We start from the raw sequence: 17649 nt of genomic DNA, 5'->3' as shown, positions 1-17649 counted from the left end.
AGAGTTCCAAACAGGATAAACCCAAGACGAAACATGCCAAGATACATATTAATCAAATTAACAAAGATCAAACACAAAGAACAAACATTAAAAGCAGCAAGGGAAAAACAACAAATAACACACAAGGGATTCCCATAACAAACAGCTATCTTTCAACAGAAACTCTTCAGGCCAGAAGGGAATGGCAGGACATACTTAAAGTGATGCAACGGAAAAACCGACAGCCCAGATTACTGTACCCAGTAAGGATCTCATTCAAATATGAAGGAGAAATCAAAAGCTTTACAGACAAGCAAAAGCTGAGAGAATTCAGCAACACCAAACCAGCTCTCCAACAAATGCTAAAGGATCTTCTCTAGACAGGAAACACAGAAAGGATGTATAAACTTGAACCCAAAACAACAAAGTAATGGCAACAGGATCATCAGTCAGTCAGTTCAGTCTCTCAGTCATGTCCGACTCTTTGCGACCCCATGAATCGCAGCACGCCAGGCCCCCCGTGCATCACCAACTCCCGGAGTTCACTCAAACTCATGTGCATCAAGTCAGTGATGCCATCCAGCCATCTCATCCTCTGTCGTCCCCTTCTCCTCCTGCCCCCAATCGCTCCCAGCATCAGGGTCTTTTCCAATGAGTCAACTCTTCGCATGAGGTTGCCAAAGTACTGGAGTTTCAGCCTCAGCATCAGTCCTTTCAATGAACATCCAGGACTGATCTCCTTTAGTATGCACTGGTTGGATCTAATAGCAGTCCAAGGGACTTATCAATAATTACCTTAAATGTAAACGGGTTGAATGCCCCAACCAAAAGACAAAGACTGGCTGAATGGATACAAAAACAAGACCCTTATATATGTTATCTACAAGAGACCCACCTCAAAACAAGGGACACATAGAGACTGAAAGTGAAGGGCTGGGAAAAGATACTCCACACAAACAGACTAAAAGAAAGAAGGAGTAGCAACACTCATATCAGATAAAATAGACTTTAAAATAAAGGCTGTGAAAAGAGACAAAGACAGACACTACATAATGATCACAAGATAAATCCAAGAAGAAGATATAACAATTATAAATATATATGCACCCAACATAGGAGCACCACAATATGTAACATAAATGCTAACAAGTATGAAAGGGGAAATTAACAATAAAACCATAATAGTGGGAGACTTTAATATCCCACACACACCTATGGATAGATAAACTAAACAGAAATTTAACAAGCAAACACAAACTTTAAATGATACAATAGACCAGTTAGACCTAATTGATATCTATAGGACATTTCAACCCAAAACAATGAATTTCACCTTTTTCTCAAGTGCACATGGAACCTTCTCCAGGATAGATCACATCCAGGGCCATAAAAATAGCCTCGGTAAATTCAAAGAAAACTGAAATCATTCCAAGCAACTTTTCTGACCACAGTGCAGTAACATTAGATGTCTACAGGAGAAAATTCCAGATGTTCAAGCTGGTTTTAGAAAAGGCAGAGGAACCAGAGATCAAATTGCCAACATCCGCTGGATCATCAAAAAAGCAAGAGAGTTCCAGAGAAATATCTATTTCTACTTTATTGACTATGCCAAAGCCTTTGACTTTGACTGTGTGGATCACAATAAACTATGGCAAACTCTGAAAGAGATGGGACTACCAGACCACCTGACTTGCCTCTTGAGAAACCTATATGCAGGTCAGGAAGCAACAGTTAGAACTGGACATGGAACAACTGGTTCCAAACTGGAAAAGGAGTACATCAAGGCTGTATATTGTCACCCTGCTTATTTAACTTATATGCAGAGTACATCATGAGAAACGCTGGACTGGAAGAAACACAAGCTGGAATCAAGATTGCCAGGAGAAATATTGATAACCTCAGATATGCAGATGACACCACCCTTATGGCAGAAAGTGGAGGAACTAAAAAGCCTCTTGATGAAAGTGAAAGTGGAGAGTGAAAAAGCTGGCTTAAAGCTCAACATTCAGAAAACGAAGATCATGGCATCTGGTCCCATCACTTCATGGGAAATAGATGGGGAACCAGTGGAAACAGTGTCAGACTTTATTTTGGGGGGCTCCAAAATCACTGCAGATGGTGACTGCAGCCGTGAAATTAAAAGACGCTTACTCCTTGGAAGAAAAGTTATGACCAACCTAGATAGCATATGAAAAAGCAGAGATATTACTTGGACAACAAAGGTCCGTCTAGTCCAGGCTATGGTTTTTCCAGTGGTTGTGTGTGGATGTGAGAGTTGGACTGTGAAGAAAGCTGAGCACTGAAGAATTGATGCTTTTGAACTGTGGTGTTGGAGAAGACTCTTGAGAGACCCTTGGACTGCCAGGAGATCCAACCAGTCCATCCTAAAGGAGATCAGTCCTGGGTGTTCAATGGAAGGACTGATGCTAAAGCTGAAACTCCAATACTTTGGCCACCTCATGCGAAGAGTTGACTCACTAGAAAGACTCTGATGCTGGGAGGGATTAGGGGCAGAAGGAGAAGGGGACAACAGAAGATGAGATGGCTGGACGGCATCACTGACTCCATGGACATGAGTTTGGGTAGACTGCAGGAGTTGCTGATGGACAGGGAGGCCTGGCGTGCTATGATTCATGGAGTCTCAAAGAGTTGGACACGACTGAGCAACTGAACTAAATTGAACTGAACAGGAGAAAAACTATTAAAAATTCCAACATATGGAGGCTGAACAACATGCTGAATAACCAACAAATCACAGAAGAAATCACATAAGAAATCAAAATATGCATAGAAACAAATGAAAACGAAAACACAACAACTCAAAACCTATGGGACACTGTAAAAGCAGTGCTAAGGGGGAAGGTTCATAGCAATACAGGCTTACCTCAAGAAACAAGAAAAAAGTCAAATAAATAACCTAACTCTACACCTAAAGCAACTAGTAAAAGAAGAAATGAAGAAACCCAGGGTTAGTAGAAGGAAAGAAAGCTTAAAAATTAGGGCAGATATAAATGCAAAAGAAACAAAAGAGACCATAGCAAAAATCAACAAAGCCAAAAGCTGGTTCTTTGTGAAGATAAATAAAATTGACAAACCATTAGCCAGACTCATCAAGAAACAAAGGGAGAATAATCAAATCAACAAAATTAGAAATGAAGTGGAGAAATCACAACAGACAACACAGAAATACAAAGGATCATAAGAGACTACTATCAGCAACTTTATACCAATAAAATGGACAACTTGGAAGAAATGGACAAATTCTTAGAAAAGTACAACTTTCCAAAACTGAACCAGGAAGAAATAGAAAATCTTAACAGACGCATCACAAGCACAGGAATTGATACTGTAATCAGAAATCTTCCAGCAAACAAAAGCCCAGGACCAGATGGCTTCACAGATGAATTCTACCAAAAATTTAGAGAAGAGCTAACACCTATTCTACTCAAACTCTTCCAGAAAATTGCAGAGGAAGGTAAACTTCCAAACTCATTCTATGAGGCCACCATCACCCTAATACCAACACCTGACAAAGTTGCCACTAAAAAAGAAAACTACAGGCCAATATCACTAATGAACATAGATGCAAAAATCCTTAACAAAATTCTAGCAAACAGAAACCAACAACATATTAAAAAGATCATACATCATGTCCAAGTGGGCTTTATCCTAGGGATGCAAGGATTCTTCAATATTTGCAAATCAATCAATGTAATACACCACATTAACAAATCAAAAGATAAAAAAAAATGATTATCTCAACAGATGCAGAGAAAGCCTTTGACAAAATTCAACATCCACTTATGATAAAAACCTCCAGAAAGTAGGAATAGAAGGAACATACCTCAACATAATAAAAGCTATATATGACAAACCCACAACAAACATTATCCTCAATGGTGAAAATTTGAAAGCACTTCCCCTAAGTCAGGAACAAGACAAGGGTGCCCACTCTCACCACTACTATTCAACATAGTTTTGGAAGTTTTGGCCACAGCAATCAGAGCAGAAAAAGAAAGAAAAGAATCCAGACTGGAAAAGAAGAAGTAAAACTCTCACTGTTTGCAGATGACATGATCCTCTACATGGAAAACCCTAAAGACTCCACCAGAAAATTACTAGAGCTAATCAATGAACATAGTAAAGTTGCAGGATATAAAATTAACACACAGAAATCTCTTGCATTCCTATACACTAACTGAGAAAACTGAAAGAGAAATTAAGGAAACAATTCTATTCACCATTGCAATGAAAAGAATAAAATACTTAGGAATATATCTACCTAAAGAAACAGAAGACCTATATATAGAAAACTATAAAACACTGATGAAAGAAATCAGAGGACACAAATAGATAGAGAAATATACCATGTTAATGTATTGGAAGAATCAATATAGTGAAAATGAGTATACTACCCAAAGCAATCTATACATTCAATGCAATCCCTATCAGGCTACCAATGGTATTTTTCACAGAACTAGAACAAATAATTTCACAATTTGTCTGGAAATACAAAAAACCTCGAATGGTCAAAGCAATCTTGAGAAAGAAGAATGGAACTGGAAGAATCAACCTGCCTGACCTCAGGCTCTACTACAAAGCTACAGTCATCAAGACAGTATGGTACTGGCACAAAGATAGAAGTATAGATCAATGGAACAAAGCAGAAAGCCCAGAAATAAATCCACACACACCTATGGACACCTTATCTTTGACAAAGGAGGCAAGAATAGACAATAGAGAAAAGACAATCTCTTTTACAAGTGGTGCTGGGAAAACTGGTCAACCACTCATAAAAGAATGAAACTAGAACACTTTCTAACACCATATACAAAAACAAACTCAAAATGGATTAAAGATCTAAACGTAAGATCAGAGACTATAAAACTCGTAAAGGAAAGCATAGGCAAAACACTCTCCGACATAAATCACAGCAGGATCCTCTATGACCCACCTCCCAGAGTAACGGAAATAAAAGCAAAAATAAACAAATGGGACCTAATTAAACTTAAAAGCTTTTGCACAACAAAGGAAACTATAAGCAAGGTGAAAAGACAGCCTCCAGAATGGGAGAAAATAATAGCAAATGAAGCAACTGACGAAGAATTAATCTCAAAAATATACAAGCAACTCCTGCAGCTCAATTCCAGAAAAATAAATGACCCAATCAAAAAATGGGCCAAAGAACTAAACAGACATTTCTCCAAAGAAGACATACGGATGGCTAACAAAACATGAAAAGAAAAGATGCTCAACGTCACTCATTATCAGAGAAATGCAAATCAAAACCACAATGAGGTCCCATTTCACGCCAGTCAGAATGGCTGCTATCCAAAAGTCTACAAGCAATAAATGCTGAAGAGGGTGTGGAGAAAAGGGAACCCTCTTACAAGGAATGCAAACTAGTACAGCCACTATGGAGAACAGTGTGGAGATTCCTTAAAAAAACTGGAAATAGAACTGCCATATGACCTAGCAATCCCACTGCTGGGCATGCACACTGAGGAAACCAGAATTGAAAGAGACACGTGTACCACAATGTTCATCGCAACACTGTTTATAATAGCCAGGACATGGAAGCAGCCTAGATGTCCATCAGCAGACAAATGGAGAAGAAAGCTGTGGTACATATACACAATGGAATATTAAAGAATACATTTGAATCAGTTCTAATGAGGTGGATGAAACTGGAGTCTATTATACAGAGTGAAGTAAGCCAGAAAGAAAAACACCAATACAGTATACTAACGCATATATATGGAATTTAGAAATGTGGTAACAATAGCCCTACATGCGAGACAGCAAGAGAGACACAGATGTACAGAACAGTCTTTTGGACTCTGTAAGAGAGGGCAAGGATGGAATGATTTGGGAGAATGGCACTGAAACATGTACATTATCATATGTGAAAGAGATCGCCAGTCCAGGTTCGATTCATGAGACAGGGTGCTCGGAATGATTTGGGAGAATGGCACTGAAACATGTACATTATCATATGGAAAGAGATCACCAGTCCAGGTTCGATTCATGAGACAGGGTGCTCAGGGCTGGTGCACTGGGATGACCCATCCCATCCCTCTGGGAAGGGGGAGGGAGGTGGGAGGGGGGTTCAGGATGGGGAACACATGTACACCCATGGCTGATTCATGTCAATGTATGGCAAAATCCACTATAAGATTATAAAGGAATTAGCTTCTAATTAAAATAAATAAATTTATATTAAAAAAATAAAGCACTATCACGAAGGAGGACATTTAAAAAAAAAGAAAAGAAAATCAGAGATGCCAAGGGAACATTTCATGCAAACATAGGCACAATAAAGGACAGAAATGGTATGGACCTAACAGAAGCAGAAGATAATAAGAAGAGGTGGCAATAAGACACAGAAGAGGGTGTGTTCATGTGGTCACTCACCTAGAGCCAGACATCCTGGAGTGTGAAGTCAAGTGGTCCTTAGGAAGCATCACTACAAACAAAGCTAGTGGAGGTGATGGATTCCAGCTGAGCTATTTCAAATCCTAAAAGATGATGCTGTTAAAGTGCTGCACTCAATATGCCAGCAAATTAGGAAAACTCAGCAGTGGCCAGGACTGGAAAAAGTTAGTATTCATTCCAATTCCAAAGGGAATGCCAAAGAATGCTCAAACTACTACACAACTGCACTCATCTCACATGCTAGTAAAGTAATGCTCAAAATTCTCCAAACCAGGTTTTAATAGTTCGTGAACTGAGAACTTGCAGATATTTAAGCTGGATTTAGAAAGGCAGAGGAACCAGAGATCAAATTGCCAACATCTGTAGGATCATAGAAAAACCAAGATAGTTACAGAAACGCTTCTGCTCCTGCTTTACTGAATACTGCAAAGTCTTTGACTGTGTGGATCACAACAGCTGTGGAAAATGCTTAAAAAGATGGGAATACCAGACCACCTTACTTGCCTCCTGAGAAATCTGTATGTAGGTTAAGAAGCAACAGTTAGAACCAGACATGAAACAATGGACTGGTTCCAAATTGAGAAAGAGTACATCAAGGCTGCATATTGTCACACTGCTTATTCAACATCAAGCGAAGTGCAGGGCTGGATGAAGCACAAGCTGGAATCAAGACTTCAGGGAGAAATATCAATAACCTCAGATATGCAGATGACACCACCCTTATGGCAGAAAGCAAAGAGGAACTAAACAGCCTCTTGATGAAAGTGAAAGAGTTGAGTAAAAAATCTGGCTTAAAACTCAACACTCAGAAAACTATGATCATGGCACCCAGTCATGCCTTGATACCATCACTTGATCCCTTGATCCATCTGGTCCCATCACTTCATGGCAAAGAGTTGGGGAAACAGTGGAAACAATGACAGACTTCATTTTCTTGGGCTCCAAAATTACTGGAGCTGGTGAGTGACTGCTGCCATGAAATTAAAAGATGCTTGCTCCTTGAAGAAAGGCTATGACCAACCAAGACAGCATATTAAAAAGCAGAAACATTCGTTTGTTGACAAAGGTCCGTCTAGTCAAAGCTATGGTTTTTCCAGGAGTCATGTATGGATGCGAGAGTTGGACCATAAAGAATGCTGAGCTCCAAAGAACTGGTCCTTTTGAACTGCGGTGTTGGAGAAGACTCTTGAGAGTCCCCTGGACTGCAAGGAATTCCAACCAGTCCATTCTAAAGGAGATCAGCCCTCAATATTCATTGGAAGGACTGATGCTGATGCTGAAACTCCAATACTTTGGCCACCTGATGCAAAGAACTGACTCACTAGAAAAGACCCTGATGCTGGGAAAGATTGAAGGCAGGAGGAGTAGAGGACAACAAAGGATGAGCTGGTTGGGTGGCATCACCAACTCAATGGACATGAGTTTGAGCAAGCTCCAGCAGTACGAACAGGGAAGCCTGGCTGCATGCAGTCCATGGGGTCGTAAGAGTCAGACATGACTCTGTGACTGAACTCAACTAAACTTAGGGTCCTACACTTGCATAGAAGAAAAGCTGGTTTTTTTCTACTTTGCACAAAGGCACCAAATATATTACTGAATTGGTAAGAGAGAAACATAAATCCACAAAGGTCAAAAAAGACGTCTAGGCCAAAACTGAAAGACATTCAGACTGACAACTACAGAACCTGAGCTTATTTGAAGGACCATGCCTATGATATGCCCAATATGAGGACTCTAGTAAGAAACTCTTAAACTCTTAGAGATAAAGTGAACTGGAGGGGGTAAAAACAAAACACAAAAAACAAAAAACCCTCCTCTAGAAAAAGAAAGACAAAACAGGAAGTTGTCTAACTTGACTTCCACATTAGTCACAGGATAGGGGGAAAACCCTCAAGTCAGACCTCCCATGGTTTGTGGCCTAAATACAGACTACCAGTGTGGTATGAAAAACTTTATTCTAAAGAAGCAGTTTAAATGGTACTGAGGTGACAGTCCTCTTCCACTTCATTCTGTAAATGAACCAAACATTTAAAGCAAAAGACAAAGATTGTCAGAAGTGATTCTTTTTTTTTTTAAAGGAATAACTATACTGTAATGGCAGAAAGCAAAGAGGAACTAAAGAGCCTCTTGATGAAGGTGAAACAGGAGAGTGAAAAAGCTGGCTTAAAACTCAACATTCAAAAAACTAAGATCATGGTATCTGGTTCTACCACTTCATGGCAAATAGATGGAATCTGGTTCTACCACTTCATGGCAAAAAAATGGAAATGGTGACAGAATTTATTTTCTTGGGCTCCAAAATCACTGGAGATGGTGAGTGACTGCAGCCATGAAATTACAAGATGCTTGCTCCTTGGAAGAAAAGCTATGACAAACCTAGACAGCATATTAAAAAGCAGAGACATCATTTTGCCAACAAAGGTCCGTCTGGTCAAGGCTATGGTTTTTCCTATGGTCACATATGGATGTGAGAGTTGGACTGTGAAGAAAGCTGAGTGCCAAAGAATTGATGCTTTTGAACTGTGGTGTTGGAGAAGACTCTTGAGAGTCCCTTGGACTGCAAGGAGATCCAACCAGTCCATTCTGAAGGAGATCAACCCTGGGATTTCTTTGGAAGGAATGATGCTAAAGCTGAAACTCCAGTACTTTGGCCAGCTCATGTGAAGAGTTGACTCACTGGAAAAGACTCTGATGCTGGGAGGGATTGGGGGCAGGAGGAGAAGGGGTCGACAGAGGATGAGGTGGTTGGATGGCACCATTGACTCAATGGACATGAGTTTGAACAAAGTCTGGGAGACAGTGAAGGACCAGGAAGCCTGCAGTCCATGGGGTCACAGTCAGACATGGCTGACCAACTGAACAAAGAACAACAAATACACCATCTACAGGAGACACACTCTAAAAATAAAGACACCGACAGACTGAAAGTAAATGGATGGTGAAGGACAGCCCATGTAAACAGAAACCATGAGACAGTACTGGATAAAAGGATCAATTAGTAAAGAAGATAATAAAAGTCTAAATGAAGCAAAAATTGAAAGTTAAAAGTAATATGGACTATTCCTGGAGAAAGAAATAGCAACCCACTTCAGTATTCCTGCCTGGGAAATCTCATGGACAGAGGAGCCTGCCAGGCTATATTTCCTGGGGTCACAAAGAGTCAGACATGACTTAGTGATTAAAAACAATTGACTATTCCACAATCGTATTTGGAGATTTAGTACTTCTTTCTCTGTAAATAAAAGACATAGACGAAAAGAAAAATGAAAACAAAGAATACCTGCATAATACTATTAATCGTCTTGACTTAATTTCTATTTACTACTGTACCCATTTATGGTAAAGTGTATATGCTTTTCAAGTGTACATGGTATGTTTGCCATGATAGACCATATGCTTTGTCATAAAACAAGTCTTAATAAACTTAATATCTGAAATCATGCAAAATTATTTTGCCCAAGATAGAATTAAATTTGAAATCAGGAACAATAAGATAACTAGGAAAACCCAAATATTTTATTTAGAATATAAAAGCATACTTCTAATAATCCATAAAGTAACAAAGAGATAAGAGACTAGAAAATATCTTAACTAAATGATAATGAAAATAAAAGATCAAAATTCATGACATACAGCTAAAGCAATGCTTACACCAGAATTTATAGCTTTAAATGTTTTTAATTAGAAAACCACAAAAAGTCTAAAAATTAAAGATGTGACACTTCCATTCAAAATTTGAAAAGATGAAGTAAAATCAAAAGTATAGGGTAGAAAATAAGAAATCTTCCTCCCATAAAACTCAAGAAATAAAAAATAAACAAAATTTTTTTAATCAGTGAAACTAAGAGCTGATTTCTGGAAATAATTAAGAAAATTGATAAATATCCAGTCAGTCTATCAGGGAAAAAGAGAAAAAGCAAAAAGTATCAAATGGATAAAGTTGGGGAAAAGGTACAAACTTTCAGTTATAAAAATAAATGTCATGAGGACGTAATGTATATCATGGTAACACTGTATTGCATATTCGAAAGCTGCTAAAACAGTAGATCTTGCCAAAAGTTCTCATCACACACAAAAAAATGTGTAATCATGTACAGTGAGGCATGTTAACTAGACTTTTTCTGGTGATTATTTCCCAATATATACAAACACCAAATGTATACAGATGTACATGGAACATCTGAAACTAGTATGTGGCAAGTGTACCTCAATTTTTAAAATAAGAATGGAAGAAAGTACATCACTTCAGATCCCATGGACATTAAAATAATAATAATGGAGTATTAGAAATAACTTTATTCCAGTAAATTTAAAATTAGAGTCATCCTTGAAAGACATAAAGAATTAAATTTGATCCCAAGTGCAAGAGGAAATAGCAACAGTTCCATATCAATTAACAAAATCTCATTCATAATGATAAATCTTCCAGGCCCACTGGCTTCACTGATGAATTCTATCAAACTCTAAAGAAATAATACCAATATTACACAGACTCTTTCAGAAAATAAAGGAGGCAGAAACACTTCTTGACTCATTTTCTATTTTATGAGGCCAGTATAACCCTATTACCAAAACCAAAGTCATCATAAAAAAAAAAGAAAACTAAAGACAAATATCCTTCATGAACATCAACATAATATAAAATTTTTGCAAACTGAATCTAACACTATATAAGAGAACAATATCATAACCAAGTAGGATTTATCCTAGGAATGTAAAGCCTGTTTAACAGGAAAATCAATTAATGTACTAATTACATTAGTAAAATGAAAAAGAAAACAAAGGTCATTTGAGTAGGTTCAAAAAAAGCATTCATAGAAATTTATGCCCCATTCATTATAAATAATCTAAGAAACAGAAGGGAACTTCACCAAATTTATTATCAATGTTAAAGGATTAATGCTGTCTTTATGTACAAACAGAAACAAGGCCAGAATATCCATTCTTACCACTTTTGTTCAATACTCTACTAAAGGTCCTACCAGTGGAATAAGGAAAGAAACAGAAATAAACGGCATGAAGATAAGACATAAAACTGTCTTTACCTTAGGTGACATTATCATATAAAATAATCCTAACAAGTCTACCAAAAAAAGCTATTTAAACTATTAAGTAAATTTAGCAGTCACAGGACACAAAGACAAAAATCAATTCTGGACTTATATAGGATAGTAGAGAATAATCAAAATTCATAATAGCATCAAAAATATATAGGAATAAATTCAGTAAAAGATTTTTAATAGCTGTGAACTGAATACAGTAAAACAAAAATTTAAAATACCTACATAAGTGTAGCAAGATTCCATGTCCATGAACTGAATATTAAGATGGCCCAAACTGATACACAGATTGAGGCAACCTCAATCAAACTGATGAGTTTTTTAAAGAAATTGACAAGTTGATGCTAAAATTAAGACAATAGCAAAAGATGTAGAACACAAAACTATTCTGAGAAAGAAGAACAAGACTGAGACTTAAATTACCTGATTTGAGGACTTATAAAGTTATAGTAAGCAAGAGAGCATAATATTGGCATAAGGATAGACATTCAGATCTATGGTACAGAATAGTCCAGTAACAGACCCTAGACTTCTATGGTCAACGGATTTTTGACAAAGGTACGGAATAATACAAAAGGAAAAAAAGTCTTATCAGCAAATGTTGCTAGAATTTGATAGCTATATGAGTTGGGGAGGAGGCCTGTCTTCTTACCTCACATCATTCACAGAAATTAATTCAGCGGATCACAGACCTGAACATAATAGCTAAAATTATTAAACTTTTAGAAGAAAAATATAAAACCTATTTGTAACTTCAGTTACACAGATTTCTTCAATACAAAAACCATAAAGCCATAAATAAAAAACTGAAAATGCAGATTATCAAAATTCACAACTTCTGCTCTCTGAAAGAGTTAAAAAGTTTTAACAGTTAAAACGTAACTCATTAAAAGTTTAACTCTTAAGAGTTAAAAAGACAAATGATAGATAGGAAGAAAATATTTGTAAACATGTATGTGAAAAATGGACTGTATACAGAATATAAAAACACTTAGAATTTCAATAAGACTATGTACAAAAGAACAAACAACCCAATATAAAAAGGGGAAAAAATGTGAACAGACTTTTCACAAAGGAAGATATAAGAATGGCCTAAAAAAGCACAACTTCATTAATCATCAAGGAAATTCAAAATACGACCACAGTGAGATACTATTACTATATACCCAGTAGAATGGCCAAAGTAAGAAGACAATATCAAATGATGACAAAGATGTGAAGCACTCTTAATGAAACTGAAAAATGGTACACTTCATAAAATAGCATAGCAGCATTTCTCACATGACCCCACAATTTGTCTCAGGTATTTACCCAAGAGAAAGGAAAATTTAGGTACAAAGACTTGTCTTCAAGTGGTCACAGCACCATTATTCATAAGTCAAAGAAACTGGAAGTGCAACTTAAGAGGTAAACAGCTAAACAAAGTAAAAAGAAAACCATACTATACAATACTACGCAGCAACAGAAAGGAACAAAATATTTACATATACAATATATTTGAATCTCAAAAGCATTATCCTAAGGAAACAAAGTCAAACACAAAAGACCTCCCACTGTATAATTTCATTTATATAGAAATCTAAAAGAAATGAACCATAGTGACAAAAACCAGTGGTTATCTGGACCAAGCATTACGGAATGGAATTAAGGGGCATATGAAAATTATTTACAGAGTGAAAGAAGTGTTTTCTATCTTGAATGTGGTGTTAGTTACATGCCTATGTATCTGCTAAAGTCATCAAACTGTACACTCAAGAAAAAAAAAGGAAAAAGATATTAAAAACTCTTAATACAGACAAGCCAGGAGTTCATTTTTCTAAAATATAAAGAGCTGTGAAAAATCAATTAAAAAAAACAACCTAACAAAACAAATGAGCCAAAAAATGAGTAATTCTTTTTACAGAAAAAGACCAAACAGTTCTTAAACAATGTTTAACATCACTAATATGAGAATGCTAAATTAGACTGAGAAATCATTTTTCACCTAGAAGACCACCAGAAATTCAAAAGTTTGTAATAACTGTCCTGTGAAGACAATAAAATGGAACTCTCATAGACTGTTGGTGGACAAGTAAGTTGGTATAGTCCTTACAGAGAATAATTTGGAAATATTTATAAAAATTACAAATAGATTATTCCTATCTCCCAGAAGTAGTTTTGCTTTTGGAAATTATCCTACAGACATACTTGCATAAATATAAACTGACAAGTACAAAGTTAATCTGTATAGCATTAGTTTTAATAGCAGAAGATGGCAAACAATTCAAATGAGTCTCAGCAGTGGAGAGAACAGTTAATTAAATCATGATACATTAAAAAAATAAAATATTATTCATCTTTTTATTCTCCATTTGAGAGTAACTATAAAATACATTGTTAAATGAGAAAAAGCAAGGAGTAGAACATGAGTGTGGTATGCCACATTCTATGTAAGTAAGACTGGATAAGAACTCACATATTCATTAACTGCATATGTAAACAGAAAAGTTTAAAAGATGCAAAACTAGCAAGAATCATAATTTGTTACAGTGAAGAATAGGAAGACAGATTACAAGACTGGAATAGAACACATTTTAATTTCTTTTTTTCTGGACAATGTAAATATAACATCTCTTCAAAAGATTAGGTGAGTTAATCAAAATTTGATATGAAAACTAAGAGAACAGACACATTAGTTATATGTAAAGACAGGTCACAAACTTGAGGCAATACTCACAATTTAAACAACTAAAAGATTCGTGTTAAAACATTGTAAAGTGCTCCATCAGCAAGAGAATGACCAATAAACCAAATGACGAGGAGAATGAAAAGTCATGAACATATATATCACTGATGACGACAGCAAACAGTCAATAAACATAAAACACCAAACATCGTTAATAATCATAGGAGTGAAAAGTAAAATATGTGTGAAGTATACTACCTCAACTAGCCTGACAAAAAGTTTAACATTATGAGCTGTTGGTGAGGAACTGGATCAAAATGGGTGGGATATAAAGTAGTATAATCACTGTTTATAAAATATAGTTTGGCATGATCTACTGAAGCTATACAATGAATACATATAACAAGCTTTACAGCAGCATTCATTATATTAGCAGAAAGCAGGGAAAACACAAATACCCATTGACAAGAAATGCAGCAATAAACTGCAGTACTGCAGCAGTGCAAATGAAGGAACTGCATCTGCAGCACCAATATACACTCTCATACACAACACAGGAAAAACGAAGCAAGCTGCAAAAGAATGAGTACATTCTGATTCCATCTGTATGAAGCTCAAAAATGCGCACAACTATGCATCATTTTCAGACTATGTGTGTGTGTGTGTGTGTGTGTGTGTGTGTGTGTGTGTGTGAGACTTAGCAGTAGCAGGAGCAGTGAAACTATGAAGAAAAGGAATCAACTGATAAACAAACAGCAAGCATTTTCTGCTGGTGGAAAAAAGGCAACAGCACAGGTTGGTGCTGACCTGCTATTTGAGTTATGTGAAGGTGTTGTTACTGCTACTACATATCAATCCTTAGATGTATTTGATATTTAATAATGTTCAAAACTCTTACTAAAAAAAGAAATCAGTCATGAAGACGAAATGCTATGAGACAACATGCCAGTTCTCCCTCATTTAATTCATGACGAGAGGCATGGAAGAGAACATTTAAAGAAGGTTAACTGTTTCTCTATCCAGACCCTCAGCAGTACTGGATGATTTGAAAAGCAAAACAGAAAATGAACAAAAGGCATTTTAAGAAGACATCTTGTAAACATATAGGATAATTTTCAAAGAATTTTTTTAAAGAGTTTAGATGGAAAATCACTGAAAGTTTGATTATCATCACTTACCACTCACTTTCCAAACAAGATAAAATCAACAATCATGAAAGAAAAGGAAAAACATCCTGGAACTATGATTAAACTGCCTTCTATTAGAAATATATACAGCCAGTTCCATCCTCATAAGCCATCTGATCTAAAAATCTGAAAAGTGTGTTTAATTTCCTATCTTCCAGAAAGGATTTAAGGAAATACACAGAAATAAAAACTTTCTTCAGTAAAGAATGAAAAATAAAGAGGAAATTGTGAAACTAAAACATAATAATAAAATAAAGCCATGATGAAGGCTAATAAACAAATATAAAACCATGATGTGGTCTCATTAACTTTTAACTGGCTAACATTGGGCTCAAAATTTTTAGTCAGCTATAGCTAAGACGGAAACATAATTACTTAAAAGACAGTTATAAGTTAATAAACTCTACTCAGAGATCATCATCAGCTTTTTAAATACTAATTCCAGAGAGAAATATTCCCTGCAAATCTTATAAGAATTAAAATCATCAAGCCACCAAAACACCCAGAAGGTTAATAAAATTGATTGATTACTAGAACAGAAATTGGGAAAATAAATAAAAATAAATTACAATAAAATTATTAAATAAATTGATTAATGAAGCTACTTAAAATTCAACATAATACCCTACAAGAGTCATATAAAATGTACTGACCTTCCTGAATTGCCATGTCCACAGTCATTCTGGAAGCTGAATGCAGAAGTTTTTGGTAATTCTGTGCATTTTGATCAAACAACTGTGCAAGAAGAGTGCATGTCTTCTCGTATTCACACCTGCTAACCGTGCACAACTGCTCCAACTGCTGAAACACAGTGGTGGTGTCCTCCAGTGGATCGTCTAAATTACCTCTGTAAATATACAAGAATAGGGTGACAGACAACATGAGGATGAGACATACTTTTACTCACCACAAATAAACTCTATTTAAGTTAAATCAAAATTCTATCATGGATCAAGAAATAAAACACACTGAAGGTAAGATGTAAAATGTCTATAATTGAAAAGATGATTATGTCTATAAAAGTACCTAAGAAACTATATGAAAGCTACTCATATTAACAGGTGAGTTTACAAAGTTGCTAGCATACAGATCAATATATAGAATTCATTACTATATACTAACATAAACTATAAATGTACATCTGAAAAATATTACCTTCGAAAGGCATCAGAAAACATAAAATACTAATTAAATCTTAATTAAATATATGTAAAGATTTAAAGACTGAATACTATAAAATCCTGATGAAAGAAATAAGAGCTAAATAAAAGATAAACACACTCATTGCCTGAAAGACTCAATATTGCTGAGATGTCAATTCTTCCACTACATTAATAAATTAATATACAAATCCAGTGAAATCATAGTCAAAATTCCAGAAGGACATTTTTGCAGATACTGACAAGATGATCCTAAAATTTAAACAAAAGAAGAGCCAAAATAATTTTTAAAAGGGAAAAGCAAGGTGGAAGACTCACACTACCTGATCTCAAAGTTTATTATAAGGCTACAGTACTCAAGGCAGGGTATTAGCAGGAGAAACACATAAATTAATGAGAATAGAGTCCAGACATAGAACCATACATATGTGGTCAATTAATTTTCGGAAACAACGTAAAGACAATTCAATGGAGAAAGGAGAGTCTTTTCCACAAATGGTGTTAGGGATAACCAGTTTTCAATATACATAAAGGAAAAAAAAAGAACATGGAGACTTACCTTGTAATCATATACAAAAATTAACTCAAAACGGATTATGGACCTGAATTTAAATTCTAAAACTATAAAACTTCTAGAAGAAAAAAATTAAGGATAATCTGGACTTCATGAAACTTTAAAACTCCTGCTCTTCGAAAGGCTCTCTCTGTTAAGGAAATGAAGAGGCAAGCAATGTACTGGAAAAAATATTTGCAAAACACATATGATAAAAAAAATTTGTGACCTAAGTATACCAACCTCTCACATCTCAATATAAGAAAATAAACTACCCAATCAAAAAATGGGCAACAGATTTGACAGGTATTTTACCAAAGAGTATATAGAAATGGTAAATAAGCACAAAAAGATGCTCAACATTATTAGTCATTGAAAGTGAAGTCACTCAGTTGTGTCCGACTCTTTGTGACCCCATGGACTGTGGCCCACCAGGCTCCTCCATCCGTAGGATTCTCCAGGCAAGAGTGCTGGAGTGGGTTGCCATTTCCTTCTCCAGGAGATCTTCCCAACCCAGGGATTGAACCCAGGTCTCCCACATTGCAGGCAGACACTTCACCATCTGAGCCACCAGGGAAGCTCTATTAGTCATTAAGGGAATGCAATTTAA

At 36.0% G+C, this 17649-nt stretch overlaps 1 protein-coding gene across 1 annotated transcript in view; it reads right to left on the bottom strand.

The window, feature by feature from the left end:
- The window catches only part of RANBP17 (RAN binding protein 17), a 356127-nt gene that overhangs the window by 289689 nt on the left and 48789 nt on the right, over positions 1–17649 (bottom strand). Inside the window, exon 12 of the mRNA XM_018065634.1 lies at positions 15980–16173. Coding sequence (XP_017921123.1) covers positions 15980–16173 — 194 coding nt within the window. The remainder of the gene's footprint in view (positions 1–15979; positions 16174–17649) is intronic.

This window comes from Capra hircus, chromosome 20 (genome assembly GCF_001704415.2).
Source record: "Capra hircus breed San Clemente chromosome 20, ASM170441v1, whole genome shotgun sequence".
NCBI lineage: Eukaryota > Metazoa > Chordata > Mammalia > Artiodactyla > Bovidae > Capra > Capra hircus.
The sequence above is the reverse complement of the archived record's forward strand: the minus strand, read 5'-3'. Positions and strand labels throughout refer to the sequence as shown.